The sequence below is a fragment of the Tursiops truncatus genome, chromosome 20 (genome assembly GCF_011762595.2).
Source record: "Tursiops truncatus isolate mTurTru1 chromosome 20, mTurTru1.mat.Y, whole genome shotgun sequence".
NCBI classification, from domain to species: Eukaryota; Metazoa; Chordata; class Mammalia; order Artiodactyla; family Delphinidae; genus Tursiops; species Tursiops truncatus.
In genome coordinates, this window is record NC_047053.1 from 11,843,624 (window position 1) to 11,864,404 (window position 20,781).

General features: G+C 38.0%; 1 protein-coding gene across 1 annotated transcript; it reads right to left on the minus strand.

Moving 5' to 3' along the window:
* Positions 1-1,167: 1,167 nt before the first annotated feature.
* ASPA (aspartoacylase) lies at positions 1,168-20,569 on the minus strand. The gene is made up of 6 exons (XM_019926892.3): positions 20,174-20,569; positions 16,831-17,026; positions 15,275-15,368; positions 12,634-12,741; positions 5,721-5,830; positions 1,168-1,945 (listed from the first exon to the last, which is right to left on the minus strand). Exons 1-6 carry the CDS (start codon positions 20,407-20,409, stop codon positions 1,748-1,750), a joined length of 942 nt encoding a protein of 313 aa, XP_019782451.1. The 5' UTR covers positions 20,410-20,569; the 3' UTR covers positions 1,168-1,747.
* Positions 20,570-20,781: the final 212 nt, after the last annotated feature.

Consider the following 20,781-nt stretch of genomic DNA (forward strand, 5'->3'; position numbering starts at 1 on the left):
TGGGCCCGTGAACCATGGCCGCTCTGAGCCTGCGCGTCCGGAGCCTGTGCTCCGCAACGGGAGAGGCCACGACAGTGAGAGGCCCGCGTACCGCAAAAAAAAAAAAAAAAGTCACACCTAACTAACTCTAAAGATATAAATATTGAGTCAGAGAGAATAAGACTTAATAGAAATAATCAATACAAAACCGGAAATCGCAGTGGCCTCAGTTGCACATTGTAAATTTTGTAACTAACTAAAATTTGATGGGAGAGTAAAGTATTTTTGCCAAAATATACGTATGGAAAAAAACTGACCTAGAAAAATTGAACTTAGACGTAGAGCACAAAGGAACATTCTATGTTCTATGGGAGAAGGAAGCTTGGTAAAACTTGTTATATACAAAAGGTGATTGATAAATCGAATCTTTAGTAAAGAATTCAGAAGGAAGAGAGTTTATTCCAATGAAAATAGTTTTGGTAAAGTGCAAAAATAAATGCTGAAAATTTAGAAACAGTTTAATTGTGTGCTATAGAGCAGTGAATATGGAATGAAATGGGCTTAATGGAATCTGCTTTGCAAGAATGGAACTGTCTATATATAGACATATATACGTTACAGATAATGTTAGTGTGATTTTGTAAATATATTTGAAACCATAAACATGGGTTCCATGGAGTCCAAATCAGGGGATAAAGTGTTCTTTACTTGGCTGCCATGAGGAGGGAGGGGAGGCTCCTGCAGGGATTGGAGCGGGAGAGAGGCAGAGTTTTAGCCCGAGGACCTTTGAGGAGAAGAATCCTGGGAGTGAGGGACTTGGGCATTTAGGCCAGGGGGGAATGTCTTAAAAGAATGCATTTGTGAACCAGAGATAGCTTTGGGTCACATTTCCGCTAGTGTCCACTGCCCTCTGCTCTTTCTGCCTTTACTACCTATGCTACTGGAGCCCAAAGACTTCCTTACACGTTGGCTGGGAAGAAGGGCAAGCGTGTTCTTTCAAAGTAAGACGGGAGGGCTGGGAGCAACATGCCTCCCAAGTTGGGAAGGAACGTGAGCTTCTAGCGGGGCGTGTGAGAGGTCTGAAGGAGGTTCTTCGCTCCCTGAGGTCAACCCAGAACAAGTGGGCATGCCAGAGAAGTGATATTTTGCGATGCTTTGTGCGGGTGGCTGTCAGTGGACAAAGGACCATTCAGAGTTTCTTGATTTATTCATAATGTCACCTTTACAATCAGCCCTCATTTCTTGTTCACATTTCATCTTCAAAAGAGCATTGAAAAATCTACAGATAACAGAACTACTGCTAAAGTCGATAGACTGGATCCTTAATACTTTATCATTAATTCAAATGTGAAAAAATTTAAAATACCATTAGTTTCTAGCAGCATTTTTATATTACTTGAAAACATACAACATTTAATTATATGCTCAAGTTATTTTTTTGTGTATATAGTATCTATTTCAATGTTAAAATTTAAATTCAAAGGCTGTTTACTAAGAATGTTAAACTATCAAAGTAGAAGGTATAAAAAGCTATACAGAAATAAGAAATGTGCTTCTTTGAATAAGTTACACACATAAAGTACGATATCTATAAAAGGTATTCATTAATGTATTCACTCATTCAAGAAATTTACCTGAATGTCCATTGTGTGCAAGGCACTGGGCTAGGTGCTGTGGAAATGAATAAGGCACAATTCTGCTCTTCAGGAGCTTACGAACTAGTAGAACTTTTCAACGTACCCTATAACAAGTGAGCTAGAAGTGATTTCTAATGTAAAGAGGAGCGAATACTTTTCGCATTGAGTGTTAGTTTAGCTGTCTTTGCGAAAGCTTCTTTCTTTTCATAATATGCAGCCTCGTTTACAAACGCTGGGTACACGGTATGGTCTCCGCCCAATGGAATAGTCTTTCCATCAAGAGTTAAAAACACAGGATCCCCAGGGTGCAATGGTTTCCAGTCTTGATCCTCTCAGGAAACAATTAGAATACATAAATTACATTAGATTTTTCGCCTACTTGACACATTGTATAATGGAAAAGAATAGGAAAAAGAACACATATATGTATAACTGAATCACTTTGCTGTACACCAGAAAGTAACACAACATTGTAAGTCAACTATACTTGAAGAAAAAATAAATTTAAAAAATGTTTATGTCAGGCTCTAGACAACTAAAATGACAGCATTGTCTTATTCTAAAAGAGATAGCGTAGAGGCATGTGAGTTATCTGACTAAACAGATTGAGCAGTTAATTTGGGCAGCGGTTTTAATAGTTCCCCTTTTTATGCTTATAACTGACACATGTGATTATAGTTTGCTTGAATATTGCCAAAGAGATTTATAATATCAAAAGGCAAAACTAAATGAGTGTCTCCTCAGGTGTATATCCTAACTCTTGCTACCTGAAGTTAAATTCTGCTCAGCAAAATTTAGGAAATATCCATTAAGAGCCTTCTGTGTATAAGACATTCTACTGTTGGGGATAAAAAATGAGTGACGTTGTGCCTGCATGCTAGGAGGTTCTATACTGGTGAGAACTGGTGGGAGAAGGTGGGGTGTGGGCTGGGAAAACTCTAAGACGACGTGGATATTTCCCATACGTGTCCCCACATTAGGATAACAACTGAATCGTTTGAGAGGTCCCCACCAGGGTTTGGACCTGTGAGCCCTCAAACACCAGTGCTGGCACCCCAAAGGAACCCTAGAGCAGTTCTCCTCAAACTCTGCTGTGTTTGCAAATCACATAGGGATCTTGTTGAAGTGCAGATTCTGATTCTATAGGTCTGGGGTGGGGGTCTGAGATTCTGTGTTTCTAACAGTTCCCAGCAGCGGAGCAGCATCACCTGAGAGTTTGTTAGAAAAGCAGAATTTGATTCCCCACCGCAGCCCTACTAAGTCAAAATCTTCATGTTAACACATCCCCAGAGGTTCACAGGTGCAACATTTAAGTTTGAGAAGCGTTGCACCACAGCGATTTTCTGAACCCTGGCTGCATGTCACAATTACCTGGGATGTTTGAAAAATATAGATGAATAAAGACTGGCCCCGTCTCAGATACATCAAATGGGAATCTCAAGAGTGGGGCTCAGGCATCACTATTTTCTAAATTTACATGCAGTAAAATCCAACCATTTTGGGGTAGGATTCTATGAGTTTTGACAAATGTATAGCACAGAGTCATATAAGCATGTAATCTAGAAGCATAATTCCATCACGCACCTCCTCCAATTCCCTCATGCTACTCGCTGTTATAATCCGCTGTTTGTATCTTTTTTAAAGCCCCAGGTGATGCTACAGGACAGGGTGGCTGAGCACTACTGCTCCAGACCAGTGGTTTTCAGTCAGAGATGTGCCCCAGAACGACCGACAGGGTTTCTTCAACACCTCCCCACTGTCTGCGAGCCCCGCCTGCAGAGATTCCGATGGGCAGTGCTACCCAAGCCTGAGCCACATGAACATCACCTGGTGAACCTAATTGACTTCTTGTCTCCACCCTGATAAATTAAATCAGAATCCCTGGGCCGGAGAATGAGGAGTTTACAAAGTTCCTCAGGTGATTCTCATGTGGCTGGAGCTTGAGAAGCACTGTATTAGTGCTTTTGTGATAGGCTCCAAGCATTGGGGGGTGGGAAGAGGGAAGCTGGAGCATTCTAGTGAGCACCCCTGATTAAGAACCATCATTTTTAGAATAAAATCTGGACTCATAACCAGGTGCCTGCCTGAGTCTCTGGCTCCAGGGTCTCTGTTCACTTCCTACTCTCCGTTGACACTGGTCTTCTTGCTGTTCCTCAAACACTCCAAGTTTGCTCCAGCCTCAGAGCCTTTGCACTTGTTTTCCACACGGCTGACTTCTCACCTTCCAGGTTCCAGCTTCCATGCCCTCATCTCAGAGATGGCTCTTTCTGACCACTCCATCTAGTAGGAACCCTTTGTTAACTGCTCCTATATTATTCTGTTTATTTCTTTTATAGCACTTATTACAATTTGAAATCATGTGGTTGATGTATTGTTTACTTATTCACGGTCTGTTCTCCCCTTATTAGTATGGAAGCTCTATGAGAGACCCTATCTTGAATCTCAGGGCCCAGAACAAGCTGAGAAGTCCTTCAAATATATTTATTGAAATAGTGAATCAGTCAATCCCTCCTGTAGAATACTGAGCCGTTCCTTATTCTCTACCAACTCAAAATGATCCTTCCTGACTTTCAAGACCTACAACTAGCCCTGTTTATTAGTGATCCCATCAATCTTACCTCTCTGCCTCTCCAGGATGATTTTTGTATTTTTCATGGATATCCTTGAGGAATGTAAAACTTACATTTGTAACTATTGATACTATGTATAAAATAGATGACTAATGAGATAACTATGTATAAAATAGATAACTAATGAGAACCTACTGTATAGCACAGGGAACTCTACTCAGTGCTCTGCGGTGACATAAATGGGAAGGAAATCCAAAAAAGAGGGAATATGTGTATACGTATAGCTGATTCACTTTGCTATACAGTAGAAACTAACACAACATTGTAAAGCAACTATACTCCAATAAATTTTTTTTTTTAAATCCTGTGTTGTAGCCGGTTGTGACATCATCACTTTGGCCTCTGTTTCTTGTATGTGCAATTTTTGTTACCTGTAGTGCTTTCCTCTTTTCTCTCCCCCAATCTTTATCTTTCTGTCCTTTAAAACACTGCCCAAGGCTCCTTCTTCAAGTTTCCACCCGGATCCCACTAAGGCACAAAGCTGGATTTGCTCCACGAGTCTATTTTTGGGCAGGCTACTTTATTAAGTTGTAAGTCTGAATAACTATCATTAGGGTCATTAAACGGGAGTCTGAACTGGATCAGTGGTTTTCTACCCTAATTACCCACGCCAATAAGATCAGATTATCCCAGAGTGGGGGATTGTTATTTTTCAAAAGGCTCTCTAGGCAATGTGCATCCAGGGATGAATGTACCAGACTAGACAACCCACTGGATCACTTCCACATTTCTGAGGTCTGAGATTGTGCATGGAGATGGATGTTTTAGCTTTTTGGAATCTTTGCTCCTCTCTGCTTTTATCTCTGCCTTTTCCAGTTTTAAACCTCCTATACATTCCTATGAGCCTTTTCTTCCCCTTCACTATGCCATTATAGATCAAACCACACAAGGAGCAGATATTGAGGTTTTGAGGAGTCAGGAAAAGGCGGCAGAAAACATTCAAAAGAAAGAGGTTCTGATTGTTTTGCTCTAACTTATACAGTAGTGATCACAGGGAGGTGGTAGCAATGTGGTCAACTGCAAAGAACATTCGTTCTGGATCTGTCATCAATAACTATAGGACTATGGGAAGGATATAATTTTTGAGCCTCTGTTTTCTTATATTAAAATAGATATAATAATTTTTACCCATTGCACCTGAACAGGAATTTCACATTCTCTGACCCCCATCCTCACCTCATTATTCTGTTATAGCATCTGGTTATCTTCATTTCAAGATCACAGTTTAGACTTTAGTATATCTAGACTATAAATTCCACAAGAATATAAACCATGTTCACTGATGTACCCCCAGAGCCAGCAAAGGATTTACTCAGTAAATATTCACTGAGTGACGGTCTGAATACCTTAGACTGCAGTGTTTTTGAGAACATCAAATGAGCTCATGCATGTAAAGTGCTTTATGGACTGTAAAGTTCTACTCAAAGGTAGGGCATCATTATTTTCAACATTTAAAAGAAATAGTGAATGTTACCTGCAGTTTAGGGTGGATAATAGCAGCAATTTCTCCACTTTCATTCCTGGGATAATCAACTTTCTCCATTATTTTATAGACTTCAATAGCACAGGGAGGAAATTCTTTCCCTATGGCAAAAACAATATGTATAAATAGCAACTAACAAAATCTCCTGAAAGAAGGGAAGTTGATACTTTAAAGAAGGAAGAAGAACGAAAACTGAAGACAGACAGTTACAGGGAGAACACACTATTTTCTTGCTTTTGAACCATTTTATTGTGAAGTATAACACTCAGAAAGTACATGAAACATAAGTATATAGTTTAATGAACTGTAAAGTGATTAGCCATGGAACCACCACCCAGGACAAGAACATTGCCTGCATACCAGCATCCCTGCATGTCTCTTTCCCATCATGATCCCATCGCCTTCCCATCTGAGCAGTAACCACTAATTTTGGTAATGACTCACTTGCTTTACTTTATAGCTTCACCACCCGTGCATGAATCCCACACAATATAGTTCAGGTTTGCCTACTTCTGAATATTTTACAAATATAATCAATCAATATATGCATCTTGTGTCTGTCTTCTTAAGATCAACTTTTGGGGAAGATTCATCCCTATGTGGTATGTAGCTATTGTTCATTTTCTTTGCAGTATAGTATTCCACTGTGAGAAAATGCCATAATTTATTCATTCTTTCTATGGTTTATAGACATCTTGCACATTTCCAACTTGGGGCTATTAAGAAAAATTCCACAGGCTTGTACAGCTTCAGGCAGAGAGCTGCTCTGCCACCACTAACACTGAGACACTGTACAGGACCTTCTTTCTGGTGCTTGAATGTCCTAACCTAAAGCTGAAAAAGCCACCCTTAGAGGCACATGTCATTGGCCATAACAGCTCTTGCTCTAGTGTTATCTTATTTCATCATTGCCAGCATTACCAAAATGCTGAGCGTTGGCTCTATGACTAAAGATCTCAGGTCCCAGAGGCCTTTAACTTCCTTGGCCTATGGAGTAAGTGGACAATATATTATAAAGGACTTGTACCCTTTCTATTAACAATAAGAAGTTTAGGTTTCATAATCCTGAACCAATCCAATACACCAAAGAGTCCAACACTCGATTTCTTATTTTCTTTGATTTCTTTGTTTCTTCTATTTATTGGATTTGTCTGTGTCTTACTGAGTTTTTCATGGTTACACTGTGCTTGAAAAATGAAACTTCCAGGCTGTCTAATAGGTTAGAGTGGCTTTAAAAAAATTCAATTTATTTAAATTAAAAAACCCCTCAGACAGTTCATCCATTTCTCCCATCCCTACCTGTTTCTGCTTTAAGGCAACCCCCAATTTGTTTTCTGTATCTACGAGCTTGGTTTTAAATTTTTATTTATTCATTTTTAGATTTGACATATAAGAGAGATCATATGGTAATTGTCTTTCTCTGCTTGACTTATTCATTCAGCATAATGTCCTCGAGGTCCATCCATGCTGTCACAAATAGCGAGACTTCATTCTTTTTTATGGCTAAATAATATTCCATTGTATATGGATACCACAATTTCTTCATCCATTCTCCCATTGATGGACACAGGTTGTTTCCATACCTTGGCTATTGTAAATGGTGCTACAATGAACACAGAGGTGCCTATAGCTTTTCGAATTAGTGTTTTCATTTTCTTTGGATAAATACCCCAAAGTGGAATTGCTAGATCATATGGTAGTCCTATTTTTAATTTTTTGCAGAACCTCTATGCTGTTTTCCATAGTGGCTGCACCAACTTAGACTCCCACCAACAGTGCACAAGTGTTCCCTTTTCTCTACATCTTCAACCAAACTTGTTATTTCTTATTTTTTTGATAACAGCCATTCTAAAAGGTGTGAGGGGATACCTCATTATAGTTTTGACTTTAATTTCCCTGAAGATTAATGATGTAAAGCATTTTTTCACGTATCTGTCAGCCATCTGTATGTCTTCTTTGGAAAAATGTCAATTCAGATCTTCTGCCCATTTTTAAATCACACTTTTTTTTTTTTTTTTTGCTGTGAGTTGTATGAGTTCTTCACATATTTGCAAATATTTTCTCCCATTCAGTAGATTGTATTTTCATTTTGTTGATGGGTTCCTTTGCTGTGCAGAAGCTTTTTAATTTGACAGAGTCCCACTTGTTTATTTTTGCCTTTGTTGCTTCTGCTTTTGGTGTCAGATTCAAAAAATCACCAAGACCTATTTCAAGGAGCTCACTGCCTATGTTTTCTTCTATAAGTTTTATAGTTTCAATTCTTATGTTCAAGTCTTTAATCCATTTTAAGTTAATTTTTGCGTATGGTGGTTAAGATGGTGGTTGAGTTTCATTCTTTTGCATGTGGCTGTCCAATTTTCCCAACATCATTTATTGAAGAGACTGTCCTTTCCCCATTGTATATTCTTTGCTCCTTTCTTGTAAATTAAATGACCATATATACATGGGTTTATTTCTGGGCCCTCTATTCCGTTTCACTGATCTGTGTGTCTGCTTTTATGCCAATATTATGTGGTTTAATTACTACAGCTTTGTAATATGGTGTGAAGTTAGGGAATGTGATGCCTCCAGCTTTGTTCCTCTTTCTAAAGATTGCTTTGGCTATTCGGGGTCTTATATGGTTCCATAAAATTTTAGTTAAGGATGTTCACAAACAACACTAAACCAAAAGATGTTCTCAAATTATGCCTACCGACACACTGTCCACAAGTACGCCGAGGTAGGACAGAGGTAGAAAACGGAACTTAAAAAGCCAGTGTGGGAGAGAAAGAGGCTAGGACTGGGAGTCATGATACCTAGGCTCTAGTCTCCTAGCTGTGTAAACTTGAGCAAGACACTCAAAGCTCACTTTCTTTACCTCTCAAATGAAGGTTTCACATTAGTTTACCTTGGAGGACTCTTCCAGCTCTGACACTCTGTGATTGCATAACTTCAGGAGGACGTTCAACTGGTTAGATGACTTCCCCACTGTGCTCCTTCTCTTAACTAAGTATGTTAAACATTTGGGTAGCTCCTGAGCAGTGAGATATTGCGATGCAGGCAGTCTGCCAACAGTGGAGTCCAACTAACAAAGATGCAGCATTAAACAACCCAATGCCCAGAAACTTGGAAAAGCAGTAGTTTACATTTATACCAGGCAAACTCTTAATAAACAGGATGAACTTTCATCCAGCGTAGAGCCCCTAGTGTGCTATGGTTGCAGTCCAAAAAAAAATCTTCCTTTCCCCTTGGCACGGAAAGTGCAGCCAGGGTTGGAATGCAGATACCCCGTGATTACTTCTGTATCAGTTAGCTTTTGCTGCATAACACACTATGCCAGAGCTTAGTGGCATAAAACAACAACCACCTAACTTAGCTCATGACTCTGTGAGTTGGTTGGCCCGTTCCTCTGGTCTAGGCTGGACTGGCTGATTTCTAATTGGCTTGCTCATTGCATTTGTGGTGAGATGGCAGGTCAGCAGGAGGCTGGATGATCTAAGACAGCTTTACTCTCATATCTGGCATTTGACAGGCTGTCAGCCGGAGCTGCAGGACTATTGGCTGGGGTGTCTCAGTTCTCAGCCTCACAGTCTCTCATTATCCAGCAGGCTAGGGTGGACTGATTCACATAATGACAGTGCAAGGTTCCCAAGGTCAGCAAGAGAGCAAGCCCTGATGTTCAAGTTCTTTTCAAACCTCTTCTGTGGCACAAAACACGTCACATGGCCAAGCCAGATTCAGGTGGTAGGAAAACAGACTCCATCTCTTGATAGGACATGGAAGCAGGGAAGGGAAGAATTTGTGGCCATTTTTAGAATTTACCACACCTTCCAAGATGAAGATGGAAACAGCAGATGTCATACCTTTAAACCAGAAGGTCCATTGGGAGGAAAGGAGAAAGTGGTAGAACACAAAGGAGCATGTTTTTGCTACTTAGAATCTCAGAGCTAGAAGGAGTCTCAAATGCCTAAGTTTCATCGATGCTTGAATATTCTCCGTATCTTTCTGACCAAGTGGTCATCTTGCTCCTGCTTTTAAACAACCTCACAAAATGTGGTCTGTTCCATTGTTGGTCAGCTTCGTTAATTAGAAATTTCTTTCTTTCTTTCTTTTTTATTTTTAATATTTATTTATTTGGTTGCGCCAGGTCTTAGCTGCAGCACGCGGGATTTTTTTTTTTTTTTAGTTGAGGCATGCAGGACCTAGTTCCCTGACCAGGGATTGAACCTGGGCCCCCTGCATTGGGAGCGTGAGTCTTAACCGCAGGACCTCCAGGTAAGTTCCAGAAATTTCTGTCTTTAGGTAACACTATCCCACCGATTCTATTCTGGCCTCTGAGTCACAGAAAACATGTCTAATTCCTTTCCAATATAACACTTCTGAAACTCTGAAATAAAATTGGCCTTAAGACTTCTTGTTGCCAGTCTAAGTATCTTTGATTCTATCAGTCTCCACTCATATTGTCACATACACGAGGATACATGTGAATGTACTTTGTAAACTGAAGTTCTATCTTTGGGATCATTCCTATTATGGTTTTCAAACACTTCAACATGCTCAACTAACTCCTTGGCTAACCTTTACTTTGTAGATGTTTCTCCTGAAATATGGACTTGGAATTTATTCAGAGGTCTCCAAATGTTGTTTAGCCAAGCAGAAAAGAGACTATCACCTCCTTCATTCTGGGATTTTTTAACATGAAAGTAAAATGTTGTTCCTGATGTATTTAACCTTAAACATTTGGTCTAGATTATTGTTAAATATTGTCAGAACTTTTTGGATACACCTTTTGAACCCAGATACTTTCCGGATAGCTTCCTGTCACTTACCACTTATATAAGCATGTCACTTATGTCCTTATCCAAGTCACTAATAATAACTTTGAGTAGCACAGAGCCAAAAATGGAGCTCTTCTATACATTTCTAGAGACTTTTCTTCAGACGGTTATGATCCTTTTGTCAGCATTGTTTGGATAATGGTGCTCTTTCCATGTTAGTTAAAAATCCATCAAAGTGGAGAGTCTAAATTAATAATGGTTTTAAAATGTTGAATTGCAGAATCCTTTGGTTAAATGAAATGTTACAAGGATAAAACAGATAGAACTGCTCTGATTGAAGCAGAGGTGGGCTGGCTGTCCCCGAGCTACTAGGACAGCTACTAAATCCCTACCCGGTAGCAGGAATCTATGGATTGCGATTTGAAAACCATGTGTTTTTTCAGTCAGGTCTGTGGCCTTCTACCTGGGTGCATTGTTTCTTAACATCATAGTCTCACACTCACTATTTGAATGGTTTCTTGTGAATAACTGATGACCTTCCCAACACCAGGTCCACTAGACCGTATAGAACCTGTCCTCAGACAAAGGTGGTAGAATGCTGATTTTCAGTCTTTGTGACTTTGGAGTCAAAGGCTTCCCAAGCACGGAAGAAATTCCTGTGATCACAGTAGGATGCACAAACAGGTTAAGGGATTGTACTCCCCACAGGCACTGAACTATTCACCAGCTCTGTCACTGTAATGGCCCATTCCTCAACAAATAACTTCAGTTCTGCCTGTATGAATAATTATTTACATAAGATGCCTCTTTGATTTTACTTTTATTATAATTCTTACAAATTTTAAGTTATTTTTAAAATAATTAATAGATTTCATTATTTTTTCTGCTGCAGTTTTAGGTTTACCAAATGAATGAGCAGATAGTACATAGAGATCCATGTACCCATCTCACCACCAGCCCCATCTAACTGTTTTGTAATTGCACGAATAATACATGAATACATCATTCTTCCTGAACACAATTAAAACAAAATTAACCTGGTTTTCCCCTCCTCTACCCAGTAATTGCTATTATCGGTTTGATATGTTTTCTTCTAGAACTGTTCCTATGTACTAACATATATATTTATGTATATTCCAGCAAGTGTTTATTATTATTATTTTGAAGCAAATTGGTATATTGTATGTTTTGGTCTGCAACTTGCTTTCTTTCAATTAACAATGTAGTTTGAAGATCTTCCCACGCTATTTTATTTAACTAACCAACTGATGGATATTCAGGTCATTTCCATTGTTTTGCTTTACATACAATGCTGCAGTGGCCACCCTTGTATGTGGCATGTAGGTGTGCATGTGTTTGTGTTTCTTTGAGATGTGGAACTGCTGGGTCATAGGATCTGTGCATATTAGAAAGTGGTTACTGTAAAATTACCCTCTAAGTGTCTTTACCAATTTATACCAGCAGGGAAGGAGAATGTCTCCTTTTCCTACACCCTTACCAACACTTAATATTATCAGATTTTAGTATTTTCCCAATCTAATGGGAGAAAATGGTTTTGCATTTTAATTTGCACTTTTTTTTTTTTTTTTTTTTGCGGTACGCGGGCCTCTCACTGTTGTTGCCTCCCCCATTGCGGAGCACAGGCTCCGGACGCACAGGCTCAGCGGCCATGGCTCACGGGCCCAGCCACTCCGCGGCACGTGGGATCTTCCCGGACCGGGGCACGAACCCGTGTCCCCTGCATCGGCAGGCGGACTCTCAACCACTGCGCCACCAGGGAAGCCCCTAATTTGCACTTTTTGATCACTAGTGATACTGGACATCTTTTCATCTGTTTATTGGACATTTGTATTTCTTTGCTTTTAAAAATGGAGATTAATAGGAAAATGAGGATTTCATTTGGGGAGCTTTATTTGGTAGCTGCTTTTCTTGAATGTGTCTACACTGGTCATTGACGAATGGCTGAAGTGATTAAATTTTTTAAAAAGCAACTGATGTCACAAACATGGCAAATGTAACCTAGGTTCCATTGCTATTTCAATGTTTAGTGGTTAAGTCATTATGTGTACTCCATCTCATCTTCCTTTTCTGATTTATTTACACACACAAGCTAACAATTAAAGAAACAATTTCTGCCTACTACTTACCTTCATTGAAATTATGTATAAAGTCAAGAGCATGTTTAATCATTTTTCTCATTTGATCCAGAATATCAGCTCTCAGAACCCCTTGAGGCTGGGGACCAACTTCTATACCTAGGTACAGAAGGGGAGACAGTCACACTCATCTGAGTATTAGAATATAAGATCGAGCATTCTCATATATCGAGATCTAGAATCCCATCATTAAAAATGATTAAAGAGGTAGACCATGCAGCACCATGGAAAATATTTGAGACCTAATGTTAGGCAAAAAATAAAGCAGAACATTTACATGTACAAGTTATATGCATAGTAAATAAAGACTGGGAGAGAACATGGAAAAAAATCAAAGAGTTGTGTTATAGCAGCAAGGTTTTGGGGTCTTTTTTCTTTAAATTTCCTTCAATATTATCAAAATATTAAAAAGTAATAATATAGTAAAAGGAGTAGACAAATTTATACTGACAAAATAATAAGTGGCCACAAAGAGAAACTGTCACGGACCTAACATTTAGCTTGTAGGAGAAAACACATCTATAATATTTAGTAATAGAAATCTAGACTAAATGAGCCATGGATTGAAGTCAAATGACAATCTATGTGACCCTAGAGCAACATTCTTGCCTTTAATATAACAACCCATCCCAACATGATAGTGCAATGGTTTTAATTTTCTGTAGAAACAATTTGTATTCATTTCTTCTCACCCCAGTAAAATTCTGCCTGTACTATCAGGTCTATTTCCTGTGGCTGTCAAGCATCCATCCATAAACCTACAAAATACTCTTTCTCTAAACCACTTATCTAGTCCCTTCCCTCCTGCCCAAGTCTCCCACACTGTTATCACTCCAATCATCATCTTAACCATTTACAAAACCATTTACCAAGTATAGCATCATCCACTCTCTTCCACCAATTCATATACAGTCTTTTCCACCTATTCTATTTTCATCCACTTCTGTTATTTCTCAATTCACAAAATCTTACTGTATTCTCTTTTATCCTCATTTTCATTTTTGTGCTTAGCTTTCCTGGATATACTTAAGTATATGATATAAGTGCGGTTAAGGTATGTATCAGTACATAAATGGTTTGTACGAATGTGTGAAAATGTGTTCATGGATATGTCTTGTATGCATACTGTAGAAGACATTGTTGGTTGCCTACCCAAAATTCATTCTGTCTTACTCCTTGCTGACAGAGTCCTGATTTTGGTTGGGGTATCCAACTCAGGAGTAAATGTAGAATAGTTTTAGTCAATCATAGTAATCTCGTTAATCCTAGTAATTAATTTAAGAATGGATATGTGACCCAGTTCTGAACTGGCCATAATGGAAGGTCTGCAGGGGAGTTCCTGGGAGTCTCCCTTCTTCCACTAGATATTGTCATGTTGGCATATGATGCTTGAAATTACAATGAACATCTTGTGGCACCTAAAGTCATAGGAGTATTATAAAGCATTGAGTTGGAGAGAGTGTCTCTCTGATCTTAAGTGTTTTTCCCCCCAATGGCTGGATGATATAAAAAATATTCCAAATAAAATAGTAAAGTTGAAAGGAGAACATATAATATTTCTATTACTTGTGATGATCTTAATACTCCCCCATATTGAAACCTTTGAAAGATTTGGCTCTCTTTTTACGAGCCAAACATATCAGTAGATATTTGTTCTACCTAAGAGCAGCATTGCCCCCTAAATGTAATAGGCCAAGATTGCTCTCTCAAGACTTGGAAATCCTATGCTTTATATGGTGTTACAGAGAAAAAGGAACTTTATCCGTTATTGTCAAGCATTTGGTTTGTTTCAAATAATTACCTATACTTGGCTCTTTAGCTTGCCTCAACTGATCCCTTGATTATGCACCAAAATTATCAATAATTGAATAACCAAGATAACCTTAAATTTGCTTCTATTGTTTGACAACTTGTTTTTAAATTAAATTTCTCTTATTTAAACCACCTGAGATCTGACAAAAAAGATTTTAAGTCGTGACAGCAACTTTAATGATTATAGTGTGGTCTGCAAACAATTACGCTAATAGGTCACTCAGGAAAGAGAATGGAATATAGAAAAAGAGACTGTCTGTCTGGGAGGGTGTATGAGAGTGCAAACCTGCATGTTGGAAGTTACCAGAAGGTAAAGATGAATTCACAGCCCAGTGACTGACAGGGCAAACAAGTGAATGGATAACAAACACAGGTTACCAGAGACCCTACTGCAAAGCAGGTGCTAAGAGGGATGTTGGGAGAGAATTTTCCATGGGTCTTTTGTACTTCTGCACATCTTGCCAGCAAGATAGTGACTGCCCTGGCTCCAGATTATATTTTTAAAGAATGTTTGTATAGTAAATAGTCTTGGAAGATAGGGATGGTGTCTTCCTTAAGCAAAAGGCAGGCTGCTTACTGTCCATTATAAAAGATTCAAATTCCCTCAGCTCAGTGTTTTTTCCTGGAATGTAGAAGCTGCTCAATGAAATTGAGGAAATCTGCTATAGTTAGAGACTGCCTGCGATATTTTGCTTATTACTTGACAGTTATAAGCCATAATGATAAGCCAAGTAGCTATAAATAGTCTTTAAATTAATTTTCTCAGAGGTTCATCTCAGACATATTTTGTTTAGTTGTGACAGTGGGAAATATGACTTACCAACAGGATACTTGGCTATAGAACGAGTGGTTGCATATCTGAGGGAAGGATGCTCAATAAGGTAAACATAGCAGGGTAATGGAGCCAAAGAAGTCTGAAAAGAATTTAAAATATTTTTCTTATTATGTAAAGACCATATGCCTTGTTCTCTTTGCTATTAGAGTCAATAATGTCTTCAATATGTTTCACTTCATCAACTAAGATTAGTGAGACAGCTTTATGAAACACACTCTAAAATCTGATGGTATTATTAAAGCTTTGAAAGCACATAAATGAATTACATATAAAATTGGATAATACATAGCTTTCTGGATAAAATGTACATTAAACAATTCCCCAGAACCATAAACAAAGAATATGAATAAATTCTTTTTCTGAATGGATTTGGTTATTTTTGTTTTCACCACTGGTTACACTTACTATGTAGCTTAGTATTGGTCTCTTAAAGAATTCTTTTTCTACCCCTATGGGCCAGGTCCCTACAGATGTCGGCTAACTCCCCCTACCTCCACTTATCTGAATGAGAATTCAAGACGGCCCTCTCAGTTTTGATAACATGCTGCTTCTGTGCCTGGCAAGCAAAGTATTCAGCTCTCCCTTCAATCAGCAGCAAAGAATAGCTGCATTATGATCTCTTACCAGAACTACTATTTAGTCAACGCCAAAAAATTCAAGGAAACAAAACTAATAATCTTTACTATATGCCAGGCATTCAGCTAAGTGCATTAAATATTTTATCTCATTTAAGGCTTATAACAGCCATATGGGGTAAGTATTGTTATGATGTCAATTTTATAAAATGAAGAAAGCAAGGTTTGGGGAGTTGAATATCTTGTTCAAAGTTAGTGAGAGAAAGCCAGGATTTGAACCCAGGCACTGGCTATATGGGTCACACTCTTTCCATTAAATCATACTAGATCATACCAGCTCTCCGGAAGGAAGGCTATCCTTTATATAAAAATAATCGTACAGTTTATTATTTGTGTTTTTGTTGGCTTGTTATTCTCTAGCAGTTTTTCTCTAGGTATAGCAATGGATTGCTGATTTTTTTCATCTTGTAGATTTTTGAGCCTTAAAATGATTAGCTGTATGAAGTACTGCAAGATCAGATGTATGTTAGGGTAACTGAATCAAATGGAGACAAGGGCAGGACTAAAGAGAGCCAATCTTTTTACCATTGGTCTTTAGTCAACATTAAATGACTATATTTTGAGCTTCCTAAAATAGTAATTGAGCAACTTCAACCATACCATTTAAAATTTTGGTATTAATTTTACCACATAGCCTATGATTTGGTGGCTGTCTTGATAAAAGATGTAAAATTTTATAGACACAATGGTCCAATGTTTTATTATTTTATTCATTGCATTTATTGTTTTACTCATTTCTTCTCCTTTTCTCCCGCCTGTCACTACTACCTCTATTCTGGCGCTTCTCACAGCCCCCCATTTCCCTTCGACCCTCCCTCCTGACCCTTTTCTGCTTGTTTCACATCTATAAGTGACTTAAAATTATGGATCCTATGCTAACTTGTAAATTAATAACATTGACATTACCTTAATATAATGAAACATCTGAATTAAAAAGTCATTCCTGGAATCTTCAAGAATAAGAGTGCACCCCATATTAGAAGTAGTGTTGTGAAGGTCAAAAATAATGTCATACGAATCTTCACTATCTTTTGGACCAAATAAATGATTTATTTCTTGAGCCCTTCTCACTTCATATGGCAAATCCTCTGACATTTTTTTGCTGTTATTAGCAGAGAGAAAAAGATTAACAACATCTGCGGCTAAGGTAACATAAATATACAATAAGAACACAGTATATAAGAAACCAGTTGCCAAACCTTTAATATGAAAAATCTGTAAAGGAATTGGAAATTTATTTGAAAACTTTATAATCGAAAATTTACATTTTTTCCTTCTATTTGATTCCATGTAATGTTGCATTGACATGCTTGCAAATAATAGTTCATTTATGTGGCTGGTCACAAGAAGGACATTTCAGTTTATCATTTGACTTCAACCCTGAACAAAATTCTTCCATTAATTTAATCAACAGTCTCTTAGTAGTTAAGTGCACTAGGCTATAATGGAACTAGACCATCAAATGCACCTATTTTTCTTTTTTTTTTGCACTACAGCTAGTTCTAGTGCACAAAAATAGTCAAAGTTAGGTGCTCACATCATCTAATTAGGGATTCTTAGGTGATGTCCAGGAACCACTAGTGGTTCAGGGTCAAGCTTTACAGAGAAGAGTCTGTAGACGCTGCAAAAATACAAAAATTTGCAGGTATATGCATACATGCATTTTCTGGGATGACGGTTGATAGTTTTTATTGAATTCTCAAATGAGTCTCTACCTGCCCCACCTCCAGTGGTTAGGATACATTTTTTTCTTAATGTACATGATAATTTAAATTTATTTTTCCTCATTAAAGCATTCAACCACATTTCTCTCTAATTCCATTTATTTCCATTCTCTGACTGTTTTTGTTAGTATCTTCAAAGGACCTACAGTTTGCGCCTGGGTAATTCTTGCCTGGAAATCAGTCAAGAAAGTGGAGCAGCCATTTTTCAACTATGGGACAAAAGCTGCACATCAAGGCCGGTGCAGTGGGAAGATAGGAGGAGTCTGCGGCGCTGATGATATCATTGAGCCACTGTACCAGCCCTGGACTGCCTACCTCTGGACTTATTACTTGTGAAAAAGAAACCCTTATTTGTTTAAGCCACTGTTTTCAGATTTCTATTACATGCAACCAGACATAGTTCCTAAAGGATACGTATGCACTTTACAAGTTACTTCATGCAACAACTTCATGAATTCTCCCCTTCCCCCAACTGATTTGCTTCTCATTCTCCCCCATGTGAGTAAATCACACCACAGCCACCCAGTTGCCCATGGTCAAGGCTTGAAGTCTTGAAAGATAATAGACACTTTGAGCTCTTGTGCCTGGAATCCAGGTCCCACGGGAAGAGTCCCAAAGGATAAAGCTGAAAGAATAGGCAGGAACGATATCCTAAAGGGAATGACATCTATATACTAAATTACTTAACTCTATTCTGGATAGGAGATTTTTGAAGAATTTTTAGCAGGGGAAAGACATGACAAGATTTGCATGTTAGAATGATCCCTATGGCTAGTGCCATACAGACAATACATGGTAGGGAGGATTGGAGTAAGGCTGGATGCAGGAAGATTCTTTAGGACGCTACTCTAACTACCTATAGAACAAGTAAACTAAGGCAGTAAAAATGGTGAGGAAGACTGGATTTGCAAAATACCTACAACTATTCAATATTTGAATAATTGGGAGACTCCATAACCCACTAGACGTAGGGGATGAAGAATGGGGAAGGTTCTAAGATGATTTCCATAGGTGATTTGGTGGGTAGTTGTGACATCACTGAGATGACGAATAGAGGAAAAGCAGCAAAATTTGGGAGAGGGAAGATGAGAGAAGGTAATTAACTTATCTATTTCATAAGTTTCCATAACTACCCTGAGACAGAACTGTCTAGCCTCTGATAAGTGTTAAATGCAAGAAGTAGAAAGTGAATTTAATTAAAGAGACTACTCTCATTGAAATGCATGTTATTGAGTGGTCATAATAAGAAAACTCACTCTAGTTCATCTCAGAGTTATTTGGGAAGTTAACATGCCAACTAAAAGTTATTCTTCAAGAAATCCTTACTTGTAATATGAGTTAGTTAATAGCTATTTTAGGTGAATAGATAAACCTTAATTGTGTTGACATAACCTCAGTCATGAAGATAAAGCATTTTTGAAATTAAAATTTATGTTAGTGAGAACATGGCCTGATACGCAAGCTATGGCTAATGTATAATTGCCCCAGAAGAATGTATTCCATAAAGTGAGGCAAATTTGTATAAATGTAGTAACCATCTTTTGATCTGTGATGAGATTAAGTAACTCTTTAAACTCAAATTAGGATTTAATAGAAAATGAGTACATAAAGTGGTGCTCCATTAGTTGTTCCTCTGCATGACTTATATCTTAGCTTGTAGTCTGCCAACCCATTGAAAGTAGAAACCACTTTGTCCATAGCTTTGTACTCCCACAGTACCTGGCACAGTGCCCAATGAAGAGTAGGTATTTAATAATATTTTTATGTAAATGAAAGAAAGAAGTGGTAAAAAGCTTAGAAGCCTATATATCTACAGTGGTAGCTATAATGATGTAAAAAAAAAGGCAAAAATAATAACGACATACCTAGAGTGTTATGATTGCATACACTGTATGCGATGTATCATCAGCAGTAACTTAAATTCAGAAAATTCAGGTCTTAGTAATCCATTACTGAAGGTAGTACATCTACTCCTCAGATCACAGAGCGGTCTAATGTTTTCTGATGATAGACATTTATTCACTCTTTCATCAAACAAATATTCACTGAAACACTGCACTTTTCTTAACTAGAACTTTCTGCACTACCATAAACATAGTTGCAAAACACATAGTAGTAAATCACCTAGAAGCTAACAAATATGTATCCAAGCATAGTGGCCAAACATTCATTTAATGCAAAAGACTATTAAATCTGCTTCTTTAAAGATACGACTTAAAAATAAAAACCTTTGTTATTTGTTGTCTCAGTCTGTGTAGAATACATTTAAAAACAACATCAGTTAAGAACAGTCTGATGGTTATAAAAGTTTACAAAAGAGCCCATGAATGCCCAGTTTAGAGAACTGAGTAATTCATAATGGCGTATAACCAAAGTGAAAGTGATCTTATTCACAAGAGCGACTATATGTACAAACATGAATATCAAACGTATATACATATGCTCTCACACACACTACTTTTCAGACACATCCACATCCACACACGTGTGCATGCATACACACACAACACAACATATAGTCTTACCCAAGATTTTCAGGTCCAAAAACTCGATTCAGGTCACAGTCAATATATCTGGTGCACTCCTTCACTGCTCTTGGGTTGGTAATAAATGGTTTTACTTCCAGCCCTGTTCTCTGAATCTCAGTGCCGTTCTCCAGCCAGTGCTTGACTAGGAATACTCCTGTTAGTTCATTCCCATGAGTTCCTCCAAAGATAGCAACCTTTTTAATAGGATCTTCAGCAGCGTGACAGGAAATCATTTTATCAAGTAGTTTTATCTGATTTCTGCAATTCAGAAGAGAGGAGATCAAAGAAAACTTAATTTTGTAAGCAAAGTTTAGAAATTTAAATCTAAATGAGACTTTAACCAAAGTGCAAAGTTAACCACGCGAGAACTTGGGTGGAGTGTATTTTAATCTTCTGTTACAAGTTCTGAGCCCTGTTTATTATACGAACTCCCTTATTTAGCCCTGCCCTTTACCATATTTGGATTAAAATATGCAGAGATCAACTAGAGATACAGCTGTTTAACTTCTAACTCCCTCAAATGGTCGGTAGACCTAAATGCAATAATAAATTAACATCTCACACTAATGCAAAACTTCTGTTTTCTCTTCAGCTAGAATGTCATC